Source organism: Terrapene carolina, unplaced genomic scaffold, assembly GCF_002925995.2.
Source record: "Terrapene carolina triunguis isolate 2854851 unplaced genomic scaffold, T_m_triunguis-2.0 Scaffold95, whole genome shotgun sequence".
Classification (NCBI taxonomy): domain Eukaryota; kingdom Metazoa; phylum Chordata; order Testudines; family Emydidae; genus Terrapene; species Terrapene triunguis.
Genome location: NW_020664446.1, coordinates 13,808,671 through 13,833,486, shown reverse-complemented (window position 1 = coordinate 13,833,486; position 24,816 = coordinate 13,808,671). Strand labels below are relative to the sequence as shown.

Here is a 24,816-nt window from a genome sequence, read left to right as displayed (position 1 = left end):
ACAACAAAAATTACTTCACGACCCTAGGAGGGGGGACCAAAGCCTGAGCCCGCCCAAGCCCCACTGCCCTGGAGAGGGGGAAAGGGAGGAGGGCAAATCCTGAGCCCCATGGTTCCAGGCAGGGGGGCTAAAGCTGTGAAGCTCCAGGGCTTCAGCCCCAGGCAGGGGGCCTGTAACCTGAGTCCTGCTGCCCAGGGCTGGAGCCCTTGGGCTTTGGCTTCGACCCTGGGTAGTGGGGCTCGGGCTTCAGCCCCGGGCCCCAGCAAGTCTAAGCCAGCCCTGGCAAATCCATTCAAAGGGGGTCCCGACCCACTTCGGGGTCCCAACCCACAGTTTGAGAACTGTTTTAGACTAATTGTTACTTAGGAAAAGAAGTGTAGTTATGCAAAAACAGAAAAACACACTTAACTGAATGTAGATATTGTCAGTTTTAAAAGTGTATTTTGTGTATATGTCTGTTTATGGAAATACTTGTGTTCTAATTGACATTTTCACTGATATTTATTTTACGTAAGGTGAACTAACTTTTTTTTTAAGATAAATTAAATCAGGAATGGAATATCTGTGTGATACTTAATACATTAAATAAATAATAAGAAAATAGTTGAAAATCAACTCCTGAAGTCCAAGGTTCTGTATGTTTCTTGCAAGTAACATACAGAAGTTGCCTGTCATCAGCTAATGTGGAGAAACAGCATTCTGTACTCAGCTCGGGGAGGGAAAATGTAAATTCATTTAATCTTCACTGTTTTGGGCTTTTCTCCCCTCACCAAAAAAAGAAAACACAAGTAAATGTTTGAAGGGAAGCCTTCCCCCCGCTTCCCCCCCCCCAAAAAAACCCCAAACGCTATTTTTTTTCAGTGAAGTTAATAGAGCTGCTGGTTAATTAATGTATATAAAGGTATTTCATAAGTTTTCAAAAACTAATTAAGACCTGTTGAAATTCATAGTTATGCCCAACTACCCAGGAGTGTGTGTATTTAAATAAGTAAATATGATACTAGTTAAAAGCATGCAAGTTTAGAGGTACTGAAGGAAAAAAGTCAGCACAGACAAGTCAAAATAGAAACCCCCGGTGCTAGTGTAATCCCCTTTTCTGTCTTTCCTTCTTTCTCCCTCCCTCACTTTTTTCTGGTGTTCAAAAACCTCATTGCAATAATTACAGCTGCTGTTTCTACTTGCTCTGAGTTGACCAAACATTCCCAGATAAGGTGGCAGTATAGAGGCTTTAGTGACTGTAAATAAGTAGTTGCTATTTCAGCAGAATAGAGGGAGTGCAGGAAGATATTAACCATGTTCAGTAACTGTTTTGAAGCTAGTTTGGAAGTCTTTAAGGGCAATCATTCCTGTAAACGCATGCACACGTGCACACAGCCTTAATTCGAAGCAGGGCCGGCGCTTCCACTAGGCAACCCTAGGCGGTCGCCTAGGGTGGCAGGATTTGGGGGGTGGCATTTTGCCGTCCTCAGCGGAAATTCGGCGGCGGGGGGTCCTTCCACTCCAGGTCTTCGGCAGCAATTCGGCGGCGGGTCCTTCACTCGCTCCGGGACCTGCCACCGAAGTGCCCCGAAGACAGGACCCCCGCCGCCAAATGCTCAGAGGAGGAGCGCTGCCGCCTAGGGCGGCAAAAACCCTGGCGCCACTCCTGATTCGAAGCTGAAAGCCCTGACCAGTCAATAGTGAGCTCTATTAGGGGTGCAAAACTGGCAGGCATTTTGAGCACCAGTCAGAAGATCCAACTCAGCCCTGTAGGGAGAAGATAAGGCTGCCGGCAGTAACCCAGAATGAATCTGTGGGTTGGATCTCAATACACTTTCCTGTCATTTTACAGGTTAATTGGACCTTACTGGTGTGAAGCAGTTATATGTTAAGGTATCTGTAAAGTCCTTAGTCCCAAGAAGGAAAATAAGTAATTTTTTTTTACATAGCATTGGGTTATAGTTAAGGGGATAGGGAAGTTTGCTACTTGCCTAAAAGACTGCTGCCTTACTCTTGTTATTCTAACAAGAATTAGAATTGCTTAGAATTAAGTAAGATATTTGTGTGAATATCTATATTTTTGAGACACAAAGTATGGTCTTGTGCCCTGACAAGTAAAGCACCAGTCAGCATCAACCCAGCCCTGCAGACAGAAGCTAGAGCTGCCCGGGTAACCCAGACTGAATCGGTGGGTTGGCGCTCAGTATGTAATTCATAGACTGTAATTTTGTTATCAGTGGGACTGAGACTGGGAAAACACGATAAAGGAGGAATCGTAGACTAGGGGCCAAATGTCTTCATGAATTGTATTACATCATTGAAACAAAGACCCCGTGTTAGCCTAACTGCAACAGTAATTGTCAGTTTTTCTTATTTGAAATTATGTATGTGCTCAATATTGTTGATGCTGAAACAATTGGACTGGAGTGGGGGGCACTGAAGCCTGAGGGGTCTGACTGCTCTGGGGCCCCGCCACCTCCCGGCATGCGGCTGAAGCTGAAGAAGTCACGGAGGTCTCTTAAAGTCACAGAATCTGTGACCCCATGACAAAATCATATCCTTAGTTATAAGTTACACACATACAAAACCTGAGAGACTGTGCACTGGCCAATGCCATATCCATACTCACATACCCAAAGATTTCATAGTTGGGTGGATCTCTCAACAGGTGGTCATCGATAGGGAGTTTCTGCTGAGACCTTCCCAGTGAGGTCTTCCCACTCTAGCCCAATCAGGGGACCTCTTTTATCATATTGTTCTGACCCCACATCTAACACCTTATGCATATGCATGAGGGTTCCAACCCTCCTTTTCCTTATCTGTACTTCCACACCCCATAAACTTTGGGGTGCCCTGATTTTCATTGGTTGTTCTCTTAGTTCCCTTTTTCCTTATTAGCATCTTATTAACATTTATGTCAACCTGTTTCCAAGGTAAACTGTGTTCAGAACAGAACTTGCTGTTATGTTACAATCAGGTGTCTTGCGTTCTTGACTTGCTAGATGGGTACATTACAACATACTTACTGAAACATCACCTATTGGCCCATTCTTTCCCATAATTTTGTGACTTTACTGACGCAGGGTTATTCTTAGGTCACCCATTTATGTCTAGCTTCCTTAAGCATAGTGTGGCTAAGCTGAAATCTTAGAGGCCTCAGCCTGTAGGTCTTGCATTACAGCCATTCTTTACTCTTATACCTAATACACACTCATCGCTCCTAAATACTTGTCAATCTTATACTCCTATAGTCCTATCCTACTTATCTATTCATCGCACATTGATTATATACGACATAACATATGAGTTCACCATGACAATAACTCACCTCAATGATCAAATGAACTAAGTGGCTACATGTTGCACAGTGCCACAGACGAGGCCACTTTATTTGCTTCCTACTAGAGAAGAATGGTATATTTCAGCTTGGCTTTTCTGGTTTGATTTGACTGAAATCACTGTATCCACATGTTCATGTACTTAGCCTGAAAATTTCCGGTATCTGAGGTATGCTATTCTGCTGTTTGAATTTTAATGCAGCACATCCCTTAAAGTGACTGTGTTGTGTCTGCCATTGGTGTCTAGACACTAGAGCAGGTTTGACTAATTAGTGTAGTCACCCAGATGGCTCGACTGGTATCTGTGCACTCTGTACATTTGTGCAACTGAGACAAAAATGAAAACGTAATCCATAGGCAGTATCTCTGCTGAATCCAAATGGCATCCTATCGAGTATCCTTGCTAAGCTTGTCACATCTGGAAATTGCTCTTTACCTCATTTACTGACCAAACTTATGGACTTTGGGGAAATATTATCTATTTGCTGTAACAAGTGAATAAATCATGTTTTTAGCAGTGTCTACTCAGATCCACCACAGACAGGAGTCTGTGGTGGATCTGAGTAGACACTGCTAAAAACATGAATAAGCATGGTCTCATGCACTTAAGCAGTTTTGAAATTCTGTCCAAAGGAGGGCAGTGGTACACTCCCAGTTTGCAAAACGAAAGACGTTCAGTGGAGATAGGCAACTGTGGTGTGGTTCACGAAAGCCCCATTTTTAGGTACCTCAGCAATCCACAAAAGTCCTACTTGGCTGCCACCTAACCCTGTGTGTGCAGGTGCCTAAGTATTTTGCAATAAAAGTTTTCTGGGTGCCTATATTTCTGCCTCTCTGCATGCCTACTGCTGCCTCCCTCTGAGTGCCTATCTCCTGCCAAAGGATTAGAGCAGGGGTAGGCAACCTATGGCACGCATGCCGCCTACGGCACGCGAGCTGATTTTCAGTGGCACTCACACTGCCCGGGTCCTGGCCACCAGTCTGGGGGGCTCTGCCTTTTAATTTAATTTTCAATGAAGCTTCTTAAACATTTTAAAAACCTTATTTACTTTACATACAACAATAGTTTAGTTATATATTATAGACTTATAGAAAGAGACCTTCTAAAAACGTTTAAATGTATGACTGGCACGCGAAACCTTAAATCAGAGTGAATAAATGAAGACTCGGCACACCACTTCTCAAAGGTTGCCGACCCCTGGCTTAGAGCAATTCACAAACCAGGGATGGTAGGTATTCAGCCACTTAAGTCACATGTGGGGGCTTGATTTGGTAGCCATACTCAGAGGCTGCCTACTGGACCAGGTCCCTCAGTCCAGTTCATACACAACAGCTGGGCAGGGAGGACAGCATCCCTTATCACTCTTAGCCTAGTAGATTGCTCATCCAGGATGTGGGAGACCTGTGGTTCAAGGTCCCCCTCCTGAGGGAGAGAAGGGATTTGAACAGGGATCATCCGTCTCTTAGGTGAGTGCCCTAACCACGAGGCTATGGAATATTCTGATGTAGGTCTGCCTCAATCTCTCTTATTGAAGTTGTTTCACTTCAGTTAAATATAATTAAATATCAGTTGGGCCTGTGAAAAAGCTAGAATTGCTCTGTAGCCCAGTGGTTAGGCCCCTCACACGAGAGGTTTCAAATCTCTTCTCTCCCTCAGGAGGAGGGGACTTGTACCAGGCGTCACTCACATCTTGAGTGAGTACCCTATCTACTATGCTAAAGGTTATAAGGGAGGTCTTCCTTCTCCGCTGTTTTGTTTCAGGCCCCACACACAATTTAGATAGCCAAACACCTCTCTTCCCCCACTTCATGGTTCGGAAGCAGAGATAGACATGTCCCTGCAGCCCGGACTTAGGTGCTGAACTCTGAGAAGAGGTAGGTCTTAGCACACACAACCTCTGGTTGGTATCTTCCATTGGCTAGCACAGACAATTGTTCCTATGATTTTTCCAAAGCACCTAAAAGTAGGGCATTCAGCCTCGCAATATTTAAATCCATTTGCTGATCCCACCCCAGATACTTTTGAAAATCCCAATAGGTGCCTATCTGCATCTTTAGGCACCTAGGACCAGATTTTGAAAGGACCAGGTATATCTATGGCTCTTATTCAGGAAAGCATTTTATACTTATTTAGCTTTAAACTTAATTTTAAGTCTGTTCTTAAGTGTTCTTCTGAATTAGGGATGCTTTCCTGAATCAGGGCCTATATCCCATAGCTTCTTAAAACATTGAGTTACAGAAGAAACTGAAAATAGATGATAGCAACTAAATATGTGTGTTCGTAAAGTACACACTAATCTTTTGTACTCACAGGTACCAAATAAATTACTCTCGTCGTGGAGATATGACCTGCTAATTTGCCACCAGAGTCTGGGTTGTACTGTTTAATCCCATATCATTTTAAAGTCTCAGTATTTCCCTTAAAACAGCATCACAATTGGTACAGTTTATGCGCTTTCTTCTTGTGTGAACGTACTCCTGATAATGCGTAACATTATCATTTACAGACGTAAGCGTTAAAGCATGAGAGAGGAAGGTTTTGTAGTTTTGGAAGCTGGACTGGGACTCAGGAGCTCTGTGTTTAATTCTCTGCTCTGCAACAGACACTGTGTATGGCTTTAGACAAGGCAGTGAATTTCTCAGTTCCGCATCTGTACAATGAGATAATACTTCCTTTCCCCACTCTTTGTTTTGTTTACTTCAAAAGTAAATTCTTTGTGGAGGAAGGGCAGTCTCTTGCTTTGTGCCTAGCATAATTAGACTATAGTCTGGGTTAGGGTCTCTAGGCGCTACTGTAGGAGAAATACATCAGCTGCAACAAAGAATTTTCCTACGCTAAGTGAAAATAATTCACCAGAATTAAAACTAAATTGATAAATTTACAGTGCCAGGAAGTGTTCCTTGCTCTCTTTTACTATACAGCACCAAGCACCAAGATGGACATTTACTAAATGCTGAATAATAATTAATAATTAAGTCCTTTGGAAACTTAATAGTATCCCATTTTGGTCAATTCCTCCTATTCAGATGTCTGTTTTGGTCAAAGCACAAATAATCAGATAAAGGTTTCCTTTAGGATGTCCCTCCCCCACAAAAAAGCATAGAAAATCATGTTAGTTAATGGAGAATTGAAAAAGTTTATTCCTCATCCATATAATACATTAAAGGGAAAAACTGAGAAAACATTAATATCTTCTAAGTCGCTCTGTGAAACACATCTGAACGTATATACACTCAAGGTTAGAGCCTTCAACAGTCCATTTTGGTCACGAAGACTCTCCCTTTTTCTTCACAACCTCTCCGTGCATCTCTTTGAGCAACCAGCTAGTGCCATGTCTTTCTTTAGTTCCTACTTCCACGAGACTTCATGGTCTCTTCTCCAAATCTCTCTTCTTTTGGGGATGAAACTCTGCTCCCATTTAAGTCAACGGAAAAGCTTCCATAAACTTCAGTGGGGCACAATTTCACCTCAGGTTTATTCCGTCTGGGTTTTTTTTCCCCTATATCATTCCTCCAAACTCTTTGGGTGACATCCTGGCCCCAGTGAAGTCAATGGGAGTTTTCCCCCGAGTTTAAAAACTGCTAGACAATAGCTGTGCCTCTAACCACCACTACCCATTGCCATACTTCTTTCTTACTGCCACTTATGACTATCCCTGCTTTATTACAGAGAGTATTGCTTCTGATTATCAGGTTTTCCTGCAACTATACACCTTTTGAATATTTTAAGTAGTCACATCAACAGAGTTTTAAGAACTTTTCAAATGGTTCATTTCCATAAGTGTATTTCTAACCCACAAATTTCAAGTGCCTTGGACCTTCTTTCATCAGTGATCTATTCACCTGTAGGCCGAGGTTCGCCTCCAAATAATGAAATACACAGAGAAGTTTTACATAACTCACTGAATACTGCGAAAAACTTACTGCTTTTAAATGTACAGTATTCATTTTATAAATGCCATACATATCCACAACTGTGCAAACAATGCCATAGTTCAATTAACCAGCTGTGGTGACGACGCAGGAAACAGAACGCCAGGTTTGTTGGTAGCCAGAGAGCTTTACAAGCCTCCTGCAAAAAGCCTCCCAGGAAAAACTTTTCCTGGGGTTTTTATTATCTCCTTACTTTGTTTACAACTTATCTGAGTGGTTACATTCTTGCCCATTCAGAAGGCAGGCAGTATACATGAGCATGAGATTACAAACCCATCTCTTAAGCGCGTGAACAGCAGCTGCAAAGGTGATGTCAGGCTGCCAATAAGTTTTCCAAACAAAGGCGCTAGAACAAGGTCACTCCCGCCTCATTGCCAAGGGAACAGTTTGCCGTTCTTCAAGGCTTATGATTAGGGAGCAACACATTCCTACAACCAGCCTTAAAAAGAGGCGAAGTGGCAACTGCCTCAGATAATTTCAAAACATCAAAGAGCTTTTTAAAAATACTCCAGAAAGAAATGTATAAAGGTGTAATTAATATTGCCTAAAGCAACAGGGCATGCTAATATGAGGTGAATCCATGTCACAGAATTTGTTTTTATGTACAAGACTGATTTAAAAAAAATCCTTGGGGTCTTTTTTTTTTATTTTGAACAATATTTCAAAGCTTATTCATTTAACCCTCAGAATATTTGAAAGATCAAGATCATAAAAGAAAAATTGAACTTGTGTTCTTTCTGTATTTTTGGCTGCTCCAAATAGTTTTACTAGTGCTATTACTTATACCACGTTTGGGGGACTTTTTTGTTCAAATGACTGGTACCTGTTTTGAGCAGATTTGCATAGGATTTATCAATAGGATCATTTTTATTTTATTTGGTTAGTAATATGCACAATATTTAAGGTACACTTTTCAGAAGATCTGCAGTTTACTTTGAGGAGATTTCATTTGGCTACAATAGGACCATTTAATTTCTTTTTTTTTTCCACAAAAAGGAGAGATTATTTTCCTTCCTTGGAAGGTGATTTTTTTGGTGGCACGCTTAATTCCTTTTTTACGCCAAAGGAGAGGAAAAAATCATTATTATGGCCATGCACGTGGAGGATTTGTGATTTGGACACTGGAAATGAATTCATTGTTTTGAATATAGTTGTGTTATATATTTTATATTACACATGTGATTGTCTATATACACTATACATATATACACACACATCCTGCGTGAATATAATCATGTAAACTAAAACACAAACACTCACTACAAATGCTACTCGCTATCCAAATTATCAAAATACTCAGTTAGATACTAGAGAATTAGCAAGATGCTTAACCAAATAGTGTCCCTACTCAAAAACTGGTTAGAACTGCCACATTGAAGGAATATGAAATTAACATAATATTCAGAGTAACTGTTGTCAAACGTCTTTTGTATTATCCCACTGCTTATTATCAGCATCTCCAAAAGGGTTGTCATCTCTGCTTAAAGGAGTTTTAATACCATGTACTATGCTTTAGGCAGGGCTTTGGTCATCACCAACTAGGTTATTTTTGTATCCCAGTTTATTTAAAGAGCTGTATCACTGGTTTGGGCTGGCTGGTGACCATGCTGTCAGCTGTGTCACAGTGATCAGAACATTTTGGGCCAGATTCTCAATTTAGTGTATATCAGCATTGATCAGCTGAAATTAATGGAGCTATAATAATTTACCCCAGTTGAGGATCTGACCTTCTGTTTTTATTTCACACATCACAGGACTTTTCTTTCCACCATAGACTCAGGTTTAAATAATCTGTAAATTTAGAGCCTCTAAATCTGTGTCAAAGCTAAGATCATAAGTAAAACAAGTTTGGTGGCCTAAGCTTAGTTTCCATTGGAAAGTAATCCACATCCGTATTCGATACAATTAGTTGTCTGTTCAAGAGCGTTTAAGAACTAAGGTAGCATGGAAACTCAATTACTTTTTGTCTCTAGAGAGAGAGACAGAAAGATCCTGCAGGTCAGGGAGAACATTTATTGGCAATCTAGTGCAGTGGTGCTTGAACCACAGCTGTCTGAACTATAATTGGCCTATGAAAACTTAGACGTGCGATGCTACTAGATTGTTAACTTTCATTACCACAAATATTCTCCAGAAATTAACACAGAATTCAAGCTGTATGCACTAGGGATCAGTTGAGCACTTCTGAGCCTCCTCCATGGTTTACTACAACAAATACATTCTTTAAACAGGCATGTTCAGTAAATGACCAGTGTTGTTACATCCAGGGGGTTAGTTATGGGAGCTTAAAAGCATTTGGCAATGAGGGAGCATGTTAAGTGAGTTCTGGAGGCAGGCACCTTGTAGTCCAAGGGAAAATGGGACAATTCTAAACATTGTGGCACCTGCCAAAAATGTATTGAGGATTTTCAAGACACTAATCTGTGCTCCTGCAGCTCAAAAAAAAGCCTTTGTTTGCGGGTTTTGCCTACTTACATAAATAATGACATTTAAATCTGTGGAGCTATTTTAACACCCAGATACTACACATGGAACAATTTTTGTTCCCTTCCCACATTGTGAAGATTTTGTGCCACACAGACTCAGTATGCTTTCTTTACACGCAAGAGTTTAGTCTATGTCTTGAAACATAATTTATAAAAATCTTCTTATATGTAATAATCTAAGAAACTCCCAATGGACTATCCTTCCCCTCCCAGATTCCATTTTCCCAGACATCTCCCAACATGCTCTCTCAGCCCTGGTCTACACTGGGGGGGGAGGGGGTCGATCTAAGTTACGCAACTTCAGCTACATGAATAACGTAGCTGAAGTCGATGTACTTAGATCGACTTACTGTGGTGTCTTCACTGCGGTGAGTCGACTGCTGCCACTCCTCCGTTGACTCTGCTTGCACCTCTCGCGGCGCTGGAGTACAGGAGTTGACGGGCGAGCGCTCTGGGGTCGATCTATCGTGTCTAGACTAGACGCGATAAATCGATCCCCGCTGGATTGATCGCTGCCCGCCGATCCGGCGAGTAGTGAAGACATACCCTCAGTCTCTAAGGTATTGATTGGGAAAACACCACAGTGTCTAACTGCTTGCCCAAATTTTCTTCATGATGCTATTGTTCTCTTCTTAACCTGCACATTTAAAAGATCTCTGTGGGGTCAGTTTGCCAACTTGCTGAGCCCTTGCATACACTGTATTCTCTGACATGAAGTACAGTAAAGAGTTAATGAAAATTCAGAGAGCATGTATCATTAAATAGGATGTACCTGAAAATCTGTAGACAGTTACATTAGTCCACAGAGATCTTTAAAAAAAAATATGAGGGCAGAGATTCCACAGAGCTTGGTGGGGGGAGGGAGAGGAATGAAGAGAGAAAGGGGGGGAAATAACAAGTTGGTGTCAGTGAGACATTTATACGGGGTTAGAACTATATAGCAACCGAGGAATAGATTGAAAAAAAGTTCAGATACAGTTTGAATAAGCAGGATGCTTTCTTTAACTAAGTCTGGGAACCTTTTGAAGTTTGCACATCACTACTTTCTATCCAATTAGTAAGACCGGTGAAACAATAATAGCAAACAAAATTAGTCAGTCTCTGGAGGATTCTGCCAAATACAGAAAAGTAAAACCGGTCCAAACCAGTTGGTTCTTACTAACTTCTGTGTTTCCTTTAACATTGTAAAACTACCTAATGTGATAGAAAATAATATTTAGCCCTTACTGTTCCTTGCATCTGCAAAGTGCTTTGCAAAGTTTAACTAATCCTCAAATGTTTCTGTGAATGACTATAAGCAAAGGACTATTACCCCCATTTCACAGATGAGAAAACTGAGGCAAAGAGGTTAAATAGTTTTCATTTATATAACATCTTCGGTGTGCATGTCCGTTCATAGGCAAATAAAAATATTCCTGCCCTGATTACCCTACAATTTCAAGTAAATCACCAAAACAACAACTATGAGGACAGGCCAAGGTAGGTAAGGGAATGCCAACTTGTAGGTGGGATCTTGATTCTGCTCCATTAAAGTCTATGGGAGTTTTGCCTTGGACCTCAGTGGGAGCAGTATCAGGCCTTTGAAGTGCTGAGATTAAACTCAGGAGTTCCTGGCTCTCAGCCTTTTTCTTGAATCTCTAAAATAAGTTATAATAATAGGCTGCATACATATCGCACTTTTTCATTCGTAGATCTCATCGCACTTTTCAAAGGTGGGTAGGTACTAATGTTCCCATTTTGGAGATGGAGTAATGGCAAAGTGAGGGTCTCATGGTAGTTCAGTACCAGGTCTAGGAACTGAACTCGGGTTTCCTTACTTTAAGCCCTCAGCTCAATCCAGTAGTCTTCTGCTAAGTGCACATTTTACAAGGTCAAAATGTTTTCTCCAGTACTGTTGCTCCAGGGGACTATGTATGCTATACTATCTGGTAAGGCCTGCTTCCCCTGGTTTAGCCAGCCTGTTCTGCGGGCTAATACAGAACTGGGGCAGGCCCGGGCTGGTAGTGCTTGGGGTCACATTACATGACAACCCCTTGTGCGACTCCTTGGGCACAAATGTATAGTTCTGCATAATCAATAAACCACTTGTTCTAGCAGATATTCTGTTCTTTTAATACAGATTTTCTTCCAGATGTCATACTCCTGCTCTCTGATCAGAGTTCAGAATCACAAAATGTGAACTCTTTAATGATGGCTTCTCTTGTTTGCCTGTGTTTGGTGGGAAATGCAGAGCACTCATTTTGATATAAAGTGTATATTTCTGTGTGCAGTGTCCTTCACTGACTGCATACCTTAACACTTCTCAGATATGCACTCCAAAAGCCGACAGGGATGTATTTAAAAAGAGAGTCTTGCCAGTTTAAATGTGTATTATGTATGTATTTAAGAAGATGAAATATTGACAAAAAAAAGAAGAGTGCAAAAGGTAAGGCTGCCTGGAGGCTTGATTTTTAAAGATATGCATTTTTTTTCTTACCATGTTGCAGATCTCGCCTTGCAGATTTTTTCACAAACTGCCAGCCTGAGTCACGGTCTATTAGTAGCTGTCTGAAGGAAAACTATGCTGACTGCCTCCTTGCTTACTCGGGGCTTATTGGTAAGAGCTTTGCGGGGAGTGGGTGCTCTCTGAGTGTTGCTTGCAAATGGAACAAAAGAGTGACATCTTGAAGGCCTGCTGAAAACAAAAAATAAAGTTAATGCTCTGGGCCATATTGCGCCATGAGATTGTAGGCAGAATTCTCCCAATTAAATCAATGGCCCTTTGTTTTGACTCTAAGAGTCTTCTGGAGTAAATTGAGCTGTACAGTAGCAAGCAGAAGAAGGGCAGAGGATGAGGGAAAGAAATGGGCTTGACTGTGAAGAAAGTCGGTATGGAAGCAAGTAGAAGTAAAGCTTGAAAACAAAGGGATTGATATTGGACAGGCCCATTGAGTAAAAGGTGAATAGAGTAAAAAGAGTAAGTGACACTAAAACTTGCTAGTGTTTGCTGTTCTCAGAAAAGCAGGTGGTATTGACATATTTAGGGAACGCTTACCATGAATGGAAAAATGAGACCGCAATAGACCAAATCAGTCTCATTTCACTTCCATCAGCTGTAGTTTTAATGATCTTCCTATGGCCCTTCAAACTGTTTTCTGAGATGCCTGTCCATGGAGGTGAACTTATCTCCTGAAATCCTCTCCTCCTCCAATAATTCATTTTGCTCGCTGCCACCTGCCTGACTCTCAACCAGGGGATGCTTATATGCAAGTCAAATTTCATATCCCACCCATGCTGTTTGATTCCTGATTGGGAGAACTCATCTCGGGGAAGGGAACTTTCCACAGAAATGTCATGGCTGGACAATAAAGAAAAAGGGGAGCATTAAGACTGTGAAACAAACAAATCACAAAAATGGTCACTAGGTAAGGGTGTGTTGTTTTTTCAAGCTCACAGCCTGCACCTGCCATGATGCATTCATAGCCCCTTTTGTTAGGAGTGAAGGCCCCAGCCGAGCCCCTGAAGCAGATCCTGCTGTTAAATAAATGTCTTCTGAAATATCATCCAGAACAAAACATGTACAGAATGGTCTGATCTTGCTGGAAAATGAAATTAAAAGCAAGTCCTCAAAATGAATAAGGTAAATTATACATGGTGACTACTAAGAAAAGACATGGTAGTTTTAAAGACCACAGTCCAAGATTTAACAGAAAAAAATAATATACAGAAAGCAAGACACAGGAGCAGTAACTGATAAAAATTCATTTGACTCGTGAACAAAGAACTGAGTAGCGAAGAAATCAGATCCAGTCAATGAAATTAAGGGTGGTAGCTGCTGGCAAGGAGTAACTCTTGTACTAATGGATAACTCTGGATAAGAGCTGTTGGCAGATTGTTACTGGGCCTAGTGACTTTTGTAGAGGATTTTATTGGATCCATTTTGCAATTTAACCTTAAGGATGACCCAGTTCATGTAGAGAGGTGCTTTTGTGTTCCTATAGGCAATGATATTGCACAAATAGTATAACACTGCATAAACACTTTCTGACACCAGGGACATGGAATGGGTCCCTAAGGAAGTGAAATCAAAAGGAGATCTAACTTCTGAAGGGGGAAATAAACATTTTTCTTCTCTCCTAACAGCCCCCAGACACATGCATGAAGATAGGAGCTGACTAGTGTTACAGCAGTTTACACTTCTCAACTGTAGTTCAGATAAACAAAGGAATGTACTAAGACAAACCTTCCTTGTTGTGGAACAAGAAGATCCTGATTCTGAGCTCAGTCAGACCAGTGTAGATCTGGAGTAAATTCATTAGCTTCAGTAGAGAAACTCCAAATTTACAGCAGTCTAGATGAGACCAGAATCAGGGCCAGAGTCATCCTACTGACTGTTATAAAATATATGGGAAGCAGAAAAATTTTGGTTAACTCTTTGTAGCAAGCTATTCCAGGTTCATTCATCTAAATACCAGGCATCTTCAGCTGGCGTGGCTAAGAGAAAATACTGTTCATTAAAATAGAATGTTCTTTCATTTAGTTACTTCATAAGAGGTTGCATACACTTCTGAAGAGATGGCAGCAAGATTTTGTAACCTCTGCACTGTTTGTTTCGGGAACATGAAGGTTCTCTGAGGAATGGACAGTGGATCTGCCTCTGCTCTCACATACACTGATGTAAACTAGAGGCAACTCCACTGAAGTCAGTGGAATTAGAAGTAGAAGAAAACTGGTGTAAATGAGAGTAGAGTCATGCCCATTGGCAGTAGGTGAGATGTTATACCAGTTAAATGGAAAATAGGTTGCATGGAGGGGTGGTTTGGGATTGGATTGGTATGATATACACAGTTTGAATGTATATTTATAGGAAGGGATTTTTGGTTTTGTGTGTGAGATAATGAAAATCAATGAATACAGGTTTTGGTTTTTTGTTTTGTTTTTTTAAAGTGATAACCTGTAAAGAAAAAAGACATGGTTATTTGGTGTAGAAAAAGGTTGTCGATACAAAGATGTGAAACCCAGCACATTGGTCATTCCTAAGTTAAGCACACTGGTCCCGTCTCTGCTCCCGCACTGATTTCATACAAGTGTAACTCTATTGAATTCAATATAATGTTTTCCATTAATTTTCTGAAGCTTTTTCCCTTATTTGTTTTCCACATCCTGTCCTTTTAATTTCCCTATATCTCCCTGAAATTCCATAGGATTTTGTGTTAGTGAACTAGGATTGCAGGATCAAACACTGTACTGCTAGGGATACCCAGAGCTATGAGCCACTCTGTTACCTCTCACAACATGTTCCTAGCTGTCTTTACATATGAATCACTTAAAACCGGTTTCAGTGCTAGAAGTGTGAATCTCAGTTACCCAATAAACTGTGTGTAAATCCTGCCAACTACACCACTGTAACATGCTGCTTATGAGCCACTTGTGCTAGCTTTCTGTCTCAGCAAGAATGAGTTTTGTTGGCAGTTGCACTTTGTATCAGTTCCTGCCACACCAATCTGTCTTCCTCACGAGCAAACTCCTCAAGGCTCTCCTTGCCCCAGCCTTGCCTAGCAGGTTAGTCAGTAAACTCCAGCCCCCAAACTCCTCAGAGATGTTTCTCTGCAGTGTATGGCCCCTATCACTGTGTATTCACAGAAGATACTAAGATGGCTGCTCTGTTAAAAAGTAAGTATATCACAGCTTATTCATTTACTGGGGTAAATATACCCTACTGTTCAAACACAGCACAGAATTGGTTTATAGTAAAACTAAAACAAGTTTATTAACAAAACAGAATTGATTATGTGATACCAAGTAAAAGAGCTAAGTGTAGAGATGGTTACAAGCAAATAAAAGTGGAAACACGCATTTAAAAGTCAAAAACTTAATCTATCAAGATACAATCTTTGTTCAAGATGGCCTCTCTCACCCACAGTCTCCTTTCCAGCTTTTCACTTGCTGGGTTGGCCAGGACCCATCACAGAAATCAAATCGCTTGGTTTCTTTGTCTCCTTAAGGTGAAGGACAAAGCGGGGGTGGGGAAGGGGCCTCTGTCTGTTTCTTATATCCCAAAAGGGATTTCTTTGTTGTACAAGTCAGGAAGCCCTTTTGGGAATTCAGTCTCCTGTGATTCCCTGGGGTGCAGGAGCCATGTTAATTCTCTGTCTCTCAAGTTCAGGAACAGGATAAATAACCCCGGCTCGTTTACCTGGATAGCTTTGTTTACTGCTAATATTTAAAAAGAGGTTAAACCCATATTCCATTGTCTAGGGCAGGCAGACCTATGTATCACCTTAACCTAGGCTAGGCTGTCTTGTCTTAAACATGTTTTAGTAACATCTTACAGAGGGAATTTATAACTTCATACATAAGGTTAACACATGCATTTTACAAAGATATTAATAACCAGCATGTTGTTAGCTTTCAGATGATCCCTCACAAGGCATATTTTGTGCAGATATTATTGCAGTAGTGTGTAGAGTGTGAATACAGGGGTGCCTAGAGTCACAAGCACATAATTCTGGATCTTGTTATAATTAGCTGATCTTTAAGCCGGGGCCCAATGACTCCTGTCATTCTGCATTCTTGCTGAGTATGTGTTTCTTCTCTTTCTTCTACCTTGCTGACAGTCCTGTTGTAAAGCATATGTACTTAGTAATTTTAACAGTCTCTCCTAGGCCTGGGTCAATTCCTGTAGTCAAATTTCACATGTTCAGGATCACACCTTGGTTGGAGGAACTTACCGGTAGTTAAACTTTTTTTCATTCTTAAAAGATATTCTGATTCGAGCTGGGAGATGTGTTGAGGTTCAGGTCAGTTTTGCCTCTGCCTAATGCATGCCTTTGATGCCTGCTCCAGAGAACATGATACAGCATTTGGAAATAGTGACCACAACAGAGCTATTATGACCTATTTTACTCCCAACTGCCATGATTACCCTGCTTGGTTAATGTCCTTCAGCAGAATTTTCAAGAGGCCATCTTAAAACAAACAAAAAATTCCACACACAGGGAATAAAGAAATCCACCCAGGAAACCAAATATATAATCTACTTGGGTTCACATCTGCCCCCAGGTTTGAATGACAGACTTATTTTCTACTAGCTGCTCTTTTAGCCGCTCAATTTTTTCCTGTGTATACAGTTTATGTGCTGTATGTACACCTTCCTCATCCTGTCTTTCCTATAGTCACTGACCCTGACCACAGTTTGGCACCTCTTACACTTTCACCCTCTGTTTAGACCCACTTTTATGGCCTTATTACCTCTTCTTCTTGAAAGTCTTACCTTAGCGGCCTTCCAGCTTCCTTCATACCCTATTGCTTTCTAATTCTTTATCAAGTATTTTTATCATCAGTTTTTCTGATACTCGTCTATTTTCTTTCCATTAAAAAACTCTGGTTTTTCATTTTCTCTCTACATTACTTTCTTCTTTCCAGATCATAAATATCACATAGTTGAAACAGTGGGCTGAAATCATCAAAGGAATAATGGGTAGATATTTTTCATTGCTTTATTTTAATTTAATAACATTCCTATTCTTATTTATCTACTGTTATATTTTCATAAATAGTACAAGTGATATTTGCTGCTTTTGCTATATTCCCCACCTGCATTTCATAAACAATTTGAACTGTTCTTCTTACACACATGCTGCTCTTCTGTAGACATTGGGTAATTATCACTACAACTTTTAGTTAAAAATTGAGAGTAGATAAAGTGATTGCACTCTACTTCAAAAAGATCTCAAAACAAAATATATATATATATAATTTTGGTGATTCTTGTCATTTGCAGCTAACTTCAGTTCTGCATAACTTTCGGCATTTCTTTAAGACAGCTCATAATGTTTGTTTTTCTTTGTCTTCCATTTCATTCGTGAAACAATTTAAACATTCCCGTCAATGCCTGAAAGGTGCTCACGTAGTGCAGCATTTTCTATTGCTACACGTTGATGTGGTATTTGGCAGCCCCTTTTTTGTGAGGATTATAAATTCTAGGCTGTATGGACCCAGTTGGCCCCTCCAATCTGCACTGTGGATCTCTAATATGAATCTTCATCCATTCCACATGCCCAGCTACCACTGACAATACATTTGCTCTAGTGTGGAGCAGAGAGAAGTTTGCCCTGAATCTCCAGGCTACTGGGTGAGAGATGTAGGTCCCTAAATACGTACTTAGCCAACGACTGCGCTCATTAGTGCAATTCTGGACTAATTCCATTGACTTATTGGGCTGGAATCAATGGAGTTATTTCAGATTTATACCAAGTTAACTAAAAGCAGAAGGGGAATATAAACTTTGAAAAATACTTGAAGAATGAGCCATTTAAAAATAATTAAGGGGATGATTGGTCAACCCTTACTCAAGTTTGTGAACGCTTACTTAGACTAGGAATGACTTCGATGAGACTACTCATTTGACTAAGTGCTCACTAAAATGAATGAGGGCTGCGTAATCTAGATCAATGGAGGGCATTCTCAGTGTTTCCTTTAGGACAGGTAATGCATGTGTAGTACTTTGCAATTGTCTTTTTATTGAATTTCCTCATGTTGATTTCAGACCAATTTTCCAATTTGTCAAGGTCATTTTGAATTCTGATCCTGTGTCCAAAGTACTAGCTACCCCGGCCAGTTTGGTATCATCCTCAGATTTTATAAACATACTCTCCACTACGTTATCCAAGTCATTAATGGCATTGACACTAAAAGCAAAGTTATTAGTAAATTGAAAGCTGCAGGAAATAAATTCTAGCTAGTTATGAAATTAATTTTATTGTTTCTGTGTTCCTCTCCTGCCACACTGTGGGCAGAACCTTTCAGAACAGTGGAGTCCTGGTGTTAGCACCCCGTTGAGATGTATGGGGCAGTTCAGAACTTTCATAGCTATTGTTTCAGGCTATCTGCAAACTCATGTGGACATCTCAGCATCATTTACACTACAGTTAAGTTTTCACATATTTCTTCACAACCATAACAGCTCAAACCCTTTTTTTTTTTTAAAATGAAAGCTGAGATTCTGCACTCAACACATGACTCTGAGAACTAGTGTCTTAGGCACCAGGCCTATAGTGTTTATGCCTTAATCCATCCCTGTTTCTGTCTTCCACTAGATGTTGTTTGTCACTTCTTTGGGTAGTATGTGTAAGGGTAGGACATTACAAAGATTACTGATGGTACAGTGTGTTGCTCTTTGTTAATAGGCACAGTTATGACACCAAACTACATAGACTCCAACAGTCTCAGCGTTGCCCCATGGTGTGACTGCAGCAACAGCGGTAACGACATAGAAGAATGCTTGAAATTTCTGAATTTCTTCCAGGACAATACATGCCTTAGTGAGTACAATATTATAAAATGTCTTCAAACATATATTTGTTCATGTTGCAATGTGTTGTATTGGGTTGTTTCACCTAGTTTTTAAGTACAATGTGATACTTCAAGGCCACTTCTATGCATTTTGATAGATTGGATATGTAGTAGGTATAGAAACTAGAACTAAAAGTAGCTGAGCAAATCTACCTGATGTGCCATTCACGGCCAAGCTTGTAAACATGAGAAACTGTGGGAGATAATTCCAAATAACAGTGGTACATAATGTGGAAAAATTCTTTTACCCACAGATTATATTTTGGGTGGCCATCAGGGAAGGTCTCTACCAGAAAATTGCAAGATCTAAGTGGGTTGTGTATAATGTGAGAAATAGGCTATGAAGGGTTTCATATAGATATATATGAATTGGGATTTTATTATCAATAGTTTCTCAGATTCTTGAAATTTGGTCACAAACTTCACTCAAATTATCTTGTTCACAATGAGATCGTGATACAGCAATTTCATTGAGATTGTTATGTTATGGTTTTAATAGCCCAACTTACTTCCAGTTGAGGGTCTCTGAGAAGTCAGTTTTGGTAGGCTTCCTTTCGCCAGCAGCCTTATAACTCAATGATAGGGAGCATACACCAGAATTTGAATTTCAGAGAAAGTGTTTATTGCTGATGTAGGGCAATACAACATTTAAGGTAGTCAGAAGAGTCATACATCACACAAACTTGGTCACCGCTTAAAAAAAAACAACCCAGAAAGTTATATTAGCAGTGGGTCTGAAGTAGCTCATTCTCTAGTTGGGGATAGGGGAGTTATAGTGAAATTCCATCACTGGGCTATCAAAGACCCTGCACTTCTCTAAGACGTTGTTTCTAAGAATCTTGCAGTGGTTTGTAGGGTATGTGTCGCTACATGCCGCAGTGAAAGGCTCCAAAAGCTCCCCACTGCCAGAACCTTTCCCTGCCTGTCTTACCCTTGCCAGAGCCTTTCACCACTGCTTGCTTCTTTCAGTGCAGTGGGGAAAGGCTCTGGAGATGGGAAGGCAGCAGAACACTACACTGCTAAAAATAGCAGTGTGGACAGGTGAGGCTCTGTTTGAACATGTGAAGAGCTGTGTAGGATATATACCCTTGTGTTCAGATGTGTAGGGCACTGTACTCTACTCACTTAAGCAGTGCCTCATTGTATACGCTGTTATTTATACCTGTTCTAGCTGGGCAGGCAGTGTTAGTACTCTCCACACCATCAAAGATGTTGACTGCCCTAAGACCATTTTTATCTTTTGCCTCTACCCAGCAATCTCTCAACATGCAATACTTCCATTAAGCATCAGGAGTTCTGTGTGCAGAACGATGACAGGATTGAGCCCTATTTGTTAAAAGCCTTGGAAGGATTGCTACACAGGAAAGGTTAATGTAGATCATTGGTTAAGCAATCAGTTCTGAGTGGGATTCTAAATGAGACAGGGGACCTGTATAGCATCCATTCTTTCTCCAAACTGCCTCTCATACATATAACATTTCATATTTTGCTAATTTGTAAATGTGTTCATTAGTCATTACTATCATGTTACAAGTTCCTTTTAGATTTTAAGTGTACACCAATCCCTTTGTCTCTGCTGGAATAAAAAGTTTAATGACTATAAAGCAGCGACATTAAAGGTCTCTGTGAGAAAAATTATACTTACCCTCGCAGGGAAACCTCTTTTTCATGAAAAAATTAAAATTAAAGGTGTTCCTGGTATAGTAGCATTTCATGGAGGGAGAAAAAGTGTTCTCATGTCTTTTCATAAATGACCTTTCAACATGGGGGAAAAAAACATTTGTTTCAGAACAGAGACTAAAAAAATCAGTTTTAATTTTTAAGTATAGGGTTATTTACATGTATTCTGCTGTTGGAAAATGAAGAATTATAGGTCCCGATTCTTCAAACTCACATGCATAACTGTATGAATGTGAGTAGTCCTGCTGAAGTAAAAAGAAATACTCACATGTGTTAAGTAAAGTGCATGTGTGTTTGCAGAATCTGGGCCTTACGTGAAAATGGCCAGTCTTTAAAAAGCCAGAAGCCCAAATTTCTAAGGCCTAAATGATAGTACGTTTTGAAATCCCAACCAGTGTTCCTTTAATTCTGTTATAACTCCCTGTGGCACCTTTTAAAAGAGGTTGTCCTATTTCAAATCCTAAAGTCCTTTATTAAACTTTATTTTTAGTAATATTTTAAATATTCTTATAATACACACGGTGTTGCTTATTCTGCACACTATGGCCTTGATCCTGCATACACTTGTGCACTGGATAATCCCACTGAATTCAATGGGACTTAAGTTACCCAGGGGTGTAAGTGTTTTGGAGGATTTGGGCATACATACTAGATGGTGGAGTAGAGGGGAAGCACTGGCAAGCCTGGGGCAAAAGTGAGTTAATACAGATGATTGAAACGGTCGGCCATCTACTAGAGCAGTTCAGCATTTGCTGTGACATCTTAGTCTTATTATGTTCGTCTGCTGTGTTATAGCTGTAAAATTCATGCACGTTGTTACAAAATATAGCTACACAGAAGGAGGAAAAAAGAAAAGAGAGAGTTATAAGGGTAATTTTATTTTAAATTATAAGAGTAATTTTATTTTAAAAACTAGAGGATGCCTCCATATTCTCCTGTAGCTTCTCCTACAGCACACTATTTAATTTACATAATTATTTGGTCTCCTATGGCATTTACTCTGTGAAAAATACTGCAGCTTACCTTGTTTAAGAAAGAATGCTGGACGGGAAAATCCTTTCATACTGTTCTCACTTTGCCCCCCCCATCAGTCCAACCAATTGTAATGCCTTTTTTATGAATCAATTTCTGTTTGTTGGAACATTAAGATCAAATTCTAGAATAAACTGCATCTTTCTAAGATGAGGGGTAAATGTAAATTAGTGAGATGGGTGCCAGTGAAGAGTATTGTTAATAACTTCCCCCATTCAAGTCCCATGTGAAATTGTTTGCTTTCTTATACAGTGAGTGTGGAATAAGAAATCCCTAAATCCATGCTGAATCCCCAAAGACCTGATTAAAAACTGTTTTTCTATTCATTTGTATAAAAAACCAATTTACCCTTGCCATAAACACACTCTTTAATCCCATGAAATTGATAAGCTTTTTAACCTTTATATTCTAAACTTTTAGTTTAAGCACACGTCTCTCACTTTGTTTTGTAGATTTTGTTTGGAAACTGGAAGGGAAAGATCATCTTAGTTAAACAGTCCCTTGTTTCTGGGCACATCGGTTTTAAAAGCAAGCTGTGGAAATAAGTCAATATATTGCCTGCTATTTATGTTTGGCTTGTTGCATAATATAATTTATCAGAATTAGGACACAATATTCATATTGTACCTTAAGTCTCACCAGTTATGTTTTTTGAAGCTTTTGAATGGCATGCTAATTTTCTCACAGAAGATTTAGGGTTTTGAGCTTCCATAAAGAATGGCTGAAAATATTTCAGGGAGAATTTAGCAATAGATAAACCTGTGGCCCCAAAATTCACATTTCTCGCATGTATTCAAAATACATTGAAACTAGCTTTTCAATATAAAAACGTGAGTTTGGACAAATAAGGACAAGATTTTGCCTGGGAGAGCATTTTTGGAGTTATTTCTGTTCTATGGCATCAGGGTATTTTTAATGCCAATTCTGCTGTTTGTGGCATTGGTTTATATGCAGAATTTTCTCTATATTTGTTTTCTACAGAAAATGCAATTCAGGCCTTCGGCAATGGTACAGATGTGACTGTGTGGCAGCCAATCCTACCAGTACAAACCACCACAGCAACAACTACGACAGCTTCCAGATTTAAAAACATGGGCTCAGAGAGCACCAACAATGAAATACCCACCCACAATGATTTACCAGCATGTGCAAATCTGCAGGTAAGATTGCTTCATAAGTGCTACACTGAGACAGCAATATAAATGTGCAAAATGGAAAAAAGGAAATTGTTATTGATATAGAATCTGTCACCCCTGCCTGCTGCATACGTATACAGATATCCAGATAGACTTGAATTAATCTGTATTCTGTTCTGTTGATTCTAATGTTGAGGTTATTTACCCCATGTTTTGTAATATGTTAGACGCTCTTATTTTAAATAAGAAACATAAAGAAAAATAAGTTGTACTGGTACAGTAACCCAGGAACAGGACATAGTTATTTAGTGGAACCACAGCTTTGAATATGGAATTGGCATTCCTGCTGCCCAGCCAATATAGACCAAATAGAGATGATGCACTCAATCATTCAAATTTAAAGGTTACACTGAGTGTGAACTAGTATACCTTGCATCATCTTCTTGGCCCTTCATCACGTTAGTTACACCGACTTAGACTCATTTAGACTAAGTGAATGTGAACATAAGCGTGTACGTTAGTATAACTGACATGGGAAAGGGGAAAACGATATAAATCACACATACTCCCCTCTGAATTGGGCCCAATGTCCTGCTTCAGTTAGCCAATTCATGGTGTGGCATTGATTCTGAATTTTAAAGAGGCTAATCACTTGCCCAAGGCCATAAATGCAGCTATCAGAAGATTACAGAATTTGGGCAGGAAAGAATCACAAAATTTTGGCGGGGGAGAACATGAGGTGAAAGAAAATTTAAACTGAAAACATCTCTAGGCCAGAGGATTTTAGAAATCCTGTATTATAAAGATTTCTGGTTGTTTAAAGATACTGACTTTGCTCAAGGACAGATCTGCTTGGCCCACTTTTAGTTTTGTCTTCACAGTGGGACAGTAGCCATGTGACACAAACGAACTGCTTTCAGCTTTGTTATGAAAGTTCCTATCTGACATGAATTTGGTTTTACACTGGACATCCAAACTATGAATCATAGGGTTAGAAGGGACTGCAAGGATCAAGTCTACCCACCCTTCCCCGCTGCCAAAATGCAGGATTTGTGTCTAAACCATCCAAGAACTAACAGTCATTGTTTCCCTATGAGATAGCTTTTATATTTTTCTTACTTATAAAATGTTTGTTTGTTGTATTCTTACTGTCAGAAAATATCAGTGTCCACATTTATTTCCAGGGACAATTTATATATCTCAAGATTTTCCCAGCCTTTATTCTGCTTCCTCACTTTTCCTATACCATTTCCCCATCACCAACTCCTTTTAGTTTCTCCCTTTACTTGGCATGTCAAGTGGGCAAACTTCATATAAACCTAATACATTTCACTGGTGTCATTTACTTGGAAGATATATTGGGGTTAATGATGGTGAGAATTACTTTTCTCTTCTTTTTTTAACTGTGATTTTGCATATCTGTATTTTCATTATTAGTCAAGCTCTGTAAGTTATTGCTAATTAACAAGGGACATATTTACATAGGTATTAGCCACTTGATTTGAAAAAAAATATTCATGTTAAAAAAGAAATACAACTATTAAAAAATTCTTGTGTTTAAAAACAAAAAATTCATGGCGAAAACATTAATTCACTTCATATTATATTTAATAAGTTGCATTGATGAGTATTTCTTCTTTAGAGCAGGGATCATGTCTATATTCCCTGTTTGTACTGCCCCTAGCAGATCAGGGCCTCTCAGTGCTACCAAAGTACACAAAATAAATATTGGATTGGAAATGGCAGACTATCACAAATCCCATTGATTTCAGTTGGAGTTCTGAATGCTCAACACCTTTGAAAATCAAGCCATTTTTCCAGGTAACTGAATTAGCCTCCACTGTCTTCCCTCCCTCCCTGCCCCAGTCCTCTAGCATTTTAAAAGTCACATTATCATCT

At 39.8% G+C, this 24,816-nt stretch overlaps 1 protein-coding gene across 1 annotated transcript in view; it reads left to right on the top strand.

The window, feature by feature from the left end:
• Positions 1-24,816, top strand: part of GFRA1 (GDNF family receptor alpha 1) — a 182,543-nt gene that overhangs the window by 140,802 nt on the left and 16,925 nt on the right. The window contains exons 5-7 of the mRNA XM_026651135.1: positions 12,223-12,332; positions 18,904-19,038; positions 22,763-22,941. Coding sequence (XP_026506920.1) covers positions 12,223-12,332; positions 18,904-19,038; positions 22,763-22,941 — 424 coding nt within the window. The remainder of the gene's footprint in view (positions 1-12,222; positions 12,333-18,903; positions 19,039-22,762; positions 22,942-24,816) is intronic.